This window comes from Thunnus thynnus, chromosome 21 (assembly GCF_963924715.1).
Source record: "Thunnus thynnus chromosome 21, fThuThy2.1, whole genome shotgun sequence".
Lineage (NCBI taxonomy): Eukaryota > Metazoa > Chordata > Actinopteri > Scombriformes > Scombridae > Thunnus > Thunnus thynnus.
This window is the reverse complement of record NC_089537.1, coordinates 13,798,434-13,805,707: the sequence shown is the minus strand read 5'-3', so window position 1 is coordinate 13,805,707 and position 7,274 is coordinate 13,798,434. Positions and strand designations below refer to the sequence as shown.

Sequence of the window (7,274 nt, the reverse complement as noted above, 5' to 3'; positions counted from 1 at the left end):
CAGTTAAATGCCTACGTTTCAAATTCCAGGTTTCCAGTTTTTAATACAAGCACTCCGTTACAATTTTGAATTCTCCAGCCCAAACCTGGGATAACTTGATTTGAAATTCAGAGCCACAGAAGACATTATACAGTGTACTACTCAGTAGTACTCCTCATGGCAAGTGAATTGAGCTTCATGTGTAAAATTGGTGGAGTGCTCCTTTAAAAAAAAAAAGATCAGATCAATGAAAAAGTCAACTATAACAAATGATATATCAGTCATCATATTTAACTTGCAACCTTGTGTATCTGAGAAAATAGTGTTTGTAAATCAAACTTCTTTTCCCTCATTTTCAAGCAGTCACTTCACAAACCTGTTGATGTTTCCTAACATCAGACTTCTGTCTCATGCTGAGAATCTTGAGGACGAAGCACCATCTATTGGTCATCTTTAAAAATGCAAGAGTGGAGATCCTGCTTTCATTGTATTGTATTGTGCACTAGAGGGTAGTATTGTATTTCTCCACTCTGTGGAACAAGTCTTCAGTTTTGGAATCAATACCCTGTTTCATCACATACTGTATATTAACACATAAACAACCTCCAGTGTAACATCCAAAACACCATATTCTAGAGAGACTTGAGTTTTGTTTTCTCTAAGTATTTACAGTGGAGTTGTCTCCTTTGACTATAAACAGTTATCACTGTCTGTGCTGCCAATAAACATAATAAACTTCTGCATAACACTGGTCTGAATATTGCAAAACAATATCGATATTTTGAATAGGTTTGATTTCTGACCCCTATAAACAGCTGTGGTGAATAACTGCAGATGAATTATACTTCATGCAAGCACCCAGTTGCTCTGATAATAGGCTGTGTATTTTATTGCTTGGTTTATGAGAAATGCAATATACAATAGCAATAATTGTTGGCAATGATCGTGGGAAACATTCAGATATAAAGAAAAGCTTTGTAGTGAACCCCCTTTTAAAAATGCAGGCATGCTTGTTCAGCCTCTATTGTACTGCTTCACTCGTTCACATGGGAAGTTTTCTGTTTGTTTTTTTCTGCACTGAAGACAGATGTTTTGTTCTTCTGCTGGTGAGTGGCATTCAAGCCAAGTTCTTCTGAAGCTGCACTGTAAGCTGTTAAAGCCATTTCTGAGGAGGCATGAACACATTAACCTTTGGTAAAGGCTGCTCCTGTCATCTGTGAAGTCTCCACACTCTCTCTCTGTTTTAGGAAAGGTCATGGGCTCACATAAACATCTCAGGGCTAACAGTATAATGTCCACATCTTCTCTAAATCAATGGCATTTGGAGGGTAGAAAAATCTGTTATGCACCATGAATATGTACAAAATGCTTTATATTCAGTATGCCAGTTATATAGTGTCAACACCATCTGAGTATGTGGTGTTGCATACCATGAAACAGCATCGTCCCCAGTGTGATTTGGACTGGGGGCTTCTTTCTCCTCCCTTGTTGCATGTCTGTCTCAATATCAACCACCAAACATATGCACATTAACTGTAATATGACAGTATATATATCACAAAACATTAATAAGAAATTCTATAAGTGGCAGGGTATAGTATAGGACATAGTGGGCTATATGGGGCTATAGTGTCCTTGAGCCAGTCACTGAATCCCTATCTACCTACCTCTGCTTTTCAATTAATGGTCCTGCACCCTGACCTGGTGCAAAACCAGACCTTCCCTGCGGCAATTGATAAAATATAAATTGAAGTACGGGATTGAAATCTGTACTAGAGAATCTGAACTGTTTTCAATTGGTTTTATGGTGTCAAAGCCACAATGTATGGATTTTTTTATGGGATTATGATAATTTTCAAATTATCCTGGTGGAAAAAGTTGCATTTGTACAAAAATGAAACAGTCCCAGTGAATATTGGTCAATTGTCTATGTGTTGCTTTCAATGTTTCAGTGAGTCATGAGAAGATCACAATAAAAGAAGTATTTCTGTTACACAAATTAATCCGTTTTGACTTTTCTCTAATCTAAACATGTTGTCTCTCACCAATAAGACCTAGAAAGACCGACATTGCCATTCCCTAGAGCCATGCCACTAACATGGCTAAAATCTGAAAACAAAGAGAGTTTTACTTACACTTACTATAAGAAATTGCAGATGTGTTACAATATGTCTGCCAGAATTATACGATGCCTCTATCTGCTCAACAATTCCTCTCATGTCTTTATGCTGTTGTGTGTTCATGGTGGTCTGTGGTATTGATTAGCATGCTGACAGCCAGAGACAGAGATGAAAAACTTCTCATTGATCCTTCTGATTGTCTGTTGAGAGACAGTCATTGTCTCTCAGACACAGAGGAGCTGGTGGGTTGCGTAAGCCAAGCTTGTGTGTCACTTTAAAAAAAAAGAGTGTTTGTGATGTTATATTTGATGTGATATTTACTACCACATACCAAGTGTAGGTATGTGAAGCAGAGATTTGTCATTTAGGCTTCATTCAAATCTTATTCCTTGTGGTCCGAGGAAGAACCACAGCGCAGAATGAGGAGAAGAGGAAGACTGGATTGATCAGCCTACCAAGTCCAGGAAATGAATTAATGACCTTGAGGAAAGTCATCCATCCCTTTGACAGGCGCTGGGAGTCACCTCTTTCTGCAAAAAGGAACATCTTATTCTGTGTCAGCACATCCATTCAACTCTAAAAACACAGAATCAATACCTTTTATTCATACGATACACTATCTTTTTTTTTTTTTTTTTTTTTACCATATATGTGTTTTTAATGCTTTTTCTTTTCAAAAGACAAATTTTCATATATTTAATTAACATTATTTACATATGTGATAATAATTTGTTGTTGTATAATATTTCATAAAATAAGCGTCAGCTTTTTAAAATGGATACATTGTAATCCTCCAATATGGGGAAATGTCCCATCCAAATAGAAATATTGTTCATTAATTTTGATGAAATAAACAAGCTTCAGTCAACTTTTTTTTTTTCATGTATTTATTACAATTTATTGCGTCAGATAGAGTGCTACATAGGCTACAGGGCCCATTGTCTATATGAGGCTGTGACCAGTCAATCACTGCTGGGTCAGCAAGGGTCCCAGCTGTCCAGATGACGTAGTGTTGCCTACTAAACAAGCCACCATATGGGCCGACAAGCATGCTGGTACGTGAAGTCCTGCAGTTTGTGTATAAGAGATTAATGAATGAAAGTGTGAATACAGCAACATTTGCATCCATATCAAGCGTGCCACGTGTGTCGTAGCGTCGCTGTTACTCAACGCTGTTTCACATCATTTTTCGTCAGGGATATGAACTCATGTTAAAGACTCACGAAGGAAACTACAAGTCCCAAGGTGTCAAGTGTGGAAAAACAATTCACCCCCACGATTTGCTGCGTTCAAGTCGCCTCCTCATTTTGTGTTGTGTCTCTTAACTTGACAGTTGCAGATAGGAATTGTCCTGTTTTCGTGTGTCTGCTAGTAGTTGTATGACAAAATAGTGAACGATATGTTTCTTTGTCCTTTATTTTAATTTTATTCATTCTTTATTTAGCCAAGAAGGTCCCTTTGAGATACAGGATCTCTTCTTCCAGGGAGTCCTGGTCAAGACAATAATACAATACAATACGTAACAGCTACACAAGAGAAAAAATAAAAGAAGAGAGGCATACAGGCCATACCATCGATATCCATAACACGGCCCACATCAAATCAAGGTTATATAAAACAGCAACATGTTTCCTTCGGGGCAGTTTGTAAAAGATAAAAAATATTCAAAGAACGGAGTGCTTCTAAGGTAATGTGCTTGATTATTGAATTTAATCACATAATTCTCTTGTGTAATTGGCAATTATATCACAATTTTATCGTTTTTTTAATATCAACGTATAGTTTAGACGCTTTCCCAGTCTTGTTTACCACTTTTTTTGGAGCGACGAACTCTCAACATTGACATTTCCCACCGCCCTTGGAGGCAGCATTACCCACCAGCAGCAACAGCAGCAGCAGCAGCCATCCGCATCAAACACATTTCATTCAGTGAGTGGCCGCTCCATAGAGAACAACAGGCTACCTCCCCCTGTCCTGTGTGAGTACAACCGCCTCCTGCACCTCCAGCCTTTCCTAGAAGTTATGTCAAATCATATTTGTCGCCGTTTTTAATCGAGACGTAACACTGCTTCATTTTGGGAATGTCTCGTGCTGTATCGGGATTTTATTTCTTTTCAAAGTCATGACTGAGACGTTTGTGGACAGCGTGGTCTTTTGTTCTCTAGATATATATATATTCCTCGTTTGACAAAGAGCGCTGGGTGTTATTTTTGCTTTACCTACCCGCTGCGACAGTTTGACACCGATGAGGTTGTTTATTCGTCTGTGTAAATTATTGTTTTTGGTGGGATATTTGGTCCTGTCTAGCAATTTAGCGACATAAAGTAGCCAGTATAACCCATAGTGGTCATACAGTTTTGCCAGAAGTAAAATTGGTTACATTTTGTATGTAGAAATATATCCACTTTGGAAGTGGCACTTATTCTCGATATTTGTTAATGTGTTCCTGTTTTTCTCCTTTTTTTCCTAGAATGCTGCACAGCTATGGGACAAAGGAAACAAAAAAATCTATGAAGCAAGGTTGCCATCTAACAAAGAGCCATAAAATCAACATCAGAATGGGATCCTAACCTAGGGGAACATCATAAACACAACACCTTTTCTTTTTGTCATTGATTTCACATTTTTCAAGGCTATTTATTGTTAGCAAATCCCTTCATAGACAATATTCTAAAGTGTTAAGTTAACAAAGGTGATCTTCTGTATACAGTCAAGATACCACTATTACTTTTAGGATAATTTGGCCCTGATGTTGTGTTGTGACAAAGGTTTCTTGTGACAGAGCAGAGCTACTGTTAATAGCAATGTGGAATAAAACATGCTCATAACTAGAGGGGTTAAGTCCGCCTCGGTCTTTCTGGCAGGGCAGTCTTTACTCCAACACCCAGCCCTGCATCAGCTCCACGGTGTCCTCATGTGGCACTAGATACTGACTGACTTGTCAGCACAGCCAGGAGCCGAGTGAAGCTGCGTCCCCAGCTGCGCCATGACTTCGTCGGACAATGATGAGACGGGGAGTGATCTGTCAGAGTCTCTGGAGATCCGTGAGCTCCAGGACCAGTACATGGACACAGAGAACTGCTTCAAATCCAAAAGCTTACCCATCCTGAATGGACCCTGTCAGCAGGACCGCAAAGCTGCCGAGCCACGGCTGGTCAGCACCGCTCACACCTGCGTGGCTGTGGACGAGAGCAGCGAGCTCCAGCCAAAAACCCCAGACTCCAGCCAGGCAGAGTCTCCCTCCTCCCGGACAGACTTCTCCCCCTCTGTCTCCAGCATGGTGGGGCTCAGCAGCTCTCTACCTGTGGAGGGCCACAGGGCTGCAGGCTCCGGGGGTAAAAAACTCGGCTTCTCTCTCACCCGCCTTATCCGCATCCCAGCCAGGAAGTATGTGCGGGTCATCCTGAGGGACTCTCGCTGCTTCCTGTTCTGCATGTGCTACCTGACCTTCATTCAGTCCCTGATGGTTTCGGGCTACCTGAGTAGTGTCATCACCACCATCGAGAAGCGCTACAGCCTCCGCAGCTCTGAGTCAGGCCTGCTGGTCAGCTGCTTTGACATCGGCAGCCTGCTGGTGGTCGTCTTCATCTCCTACTTTGGGGGCAGAGGTCAGAGGCCACGCTGGCTGGCTGTGGGCGGTGTGGTCATTGCTATAGGGGCAGCATTGTTTTCCCTGCCCCACTTCATCTCACCACCCTACCAGATCCAGGAGATGAACTCATCAGCGGGCCACGAAGGCCTCTGTCTCATCGGCAACAACAGCGGGCGTGAGCTGCTCGACGTGGCGTCGTGCCCTCGCGACCAGGAGGGCAATGAGCACAATCTGTATGTGGCTCTGTTCATCTGCGCCCAGATACTCGTGGGCATGGGGTCTACGCCAATCTACACCCTGGGGCCCACCTACCTGGATGACAATGTGAAGAAAGAAAACGCATCTCTCTACCTGGGTAAGGCAACCTGGAACAGGAAGCCAGATTAATGACGTGTGTAAGCACTGTAGCCAGATAAAATAAATCAGTTCCATCCTGTAATCCATTTTATTTCTATTGGTTATGACTGATATTTACACAAGTGATGGAATTATGTTACAACATAAAAAGCAATTAGGGGATTTCACCGAATCCAGACTTGCTGAATTTATTTGAATAAATACAGAACAGAAACTGTTTTTTTTAGACTTGAGCAATTTCACTTGTCTCGCTCCGCGGTACAAACCATGCAAGTCTGGTGTAACTGGAAGCATTCAGAGCTCTTGGGGTTACACAGTTAGTGGTCTCGTAACACAATTAGTGTCAATCATCCAAGCTGATTTCATTCCCTTTATAAATGGATTGGATGTTTGCGTTTTGATACATGAAGAAGATAGCCTCAGACTAGCTTGGTCTTGCTGATGTTTACCGCGAGCATGTGTGTATACCAGCAGAGTTCAACAATGCACTCATCCCCTCTAGCCCTCTGTCCTTTTGATTTAATCTCCACGGCATGCAACCCCTGCACCGCACTGAAGTAAATACAGACACTGCAAAGTCAACCTTGGGCTAGAAGCACATGAGAGAGGAGTGTGGGGTGAGAAGCAGAACTGGGTTGCTTATGATTAATGGCCCAGTACTGTGTGTGTGTGTGCACGCGCTCACACATAATACCACTGTGTCCTGAGGTTTTTGGATGTGCACAAAAGGCTGGCAGCAGTAAAACAACATACTCCCATGTCCAGCCAGAAAAGACAGGTTCTGCTGTGTTTGAGTGTGAGCAGATTGCGAACCGTATTCCTCCTTAAATCATGTGGACGTTTCTATACAGGTATCCTGTAATTTATCTGGTATGTCGGGGCTTTGCTGGCCCCGAGTGATCGGCTGTACATACATACCACATATTCTACATAGCTCCTAGAGGAGTTCATGATTGCAGAAGTAATCCTCCTATGTGTCTGTGCACTGTAGTTGGGTTATTGGGACATGGGGCACCCCTCAATCTGGTGCACACAGATGGTCATTGTCCCACTGACCTCTGTGTAGGGCTGCAACTGATTATTTTCATCATCAGTGTATTGATTTATATTTTTGAGTGATCATTTAGAGCTGCAACAATGACAGAAAAAGTAATTTTTTAAAGAAAAAGTGACAAAATTCTCTGGTTCCAGCTTCTTAAATGTGAATGTTTTCTTCTTTTTTTGAG

General features: G+C 41.7%; 1 protein-coding gene across 2 annotated transcripts in view; it reads left to right on the top strand.

Moving 5' to 3' along the window:
* Nucleotides 1–3,925: 3,925 nt before the first annotated feature.
* Nucleotides 3,926–7,274, top strand: part of slco5a1 (solute carrier organic anion transporter family member 5A1) — a 38,545-nt gene continuing 35,196 nt past the window's right edge. Inside the window, exons 1-2 of one of the 2 annotated variants that reach the window (XM_067578766.1) lie at nucleotides 3,926–4,077; nucleotides 4,570–6,046. In XM_067578766.1, the coding sequence (XP_067434867.1) occupies nucleotides 5,086–6,046 (961 nt within the window). In that variant the 5' untranslated portion in view covers nucleotides 3,926–4,077; nucleotides 4,570–5,085. Of the gene's footprint in view, nucleotides 4,078–4,112; nucleotides 4,350–4,569; nucleotides 6,047–7,274 lie in introns of those variants that run through there. The other variant, XM_067578767.1, reaches the window with a different exon arrangement.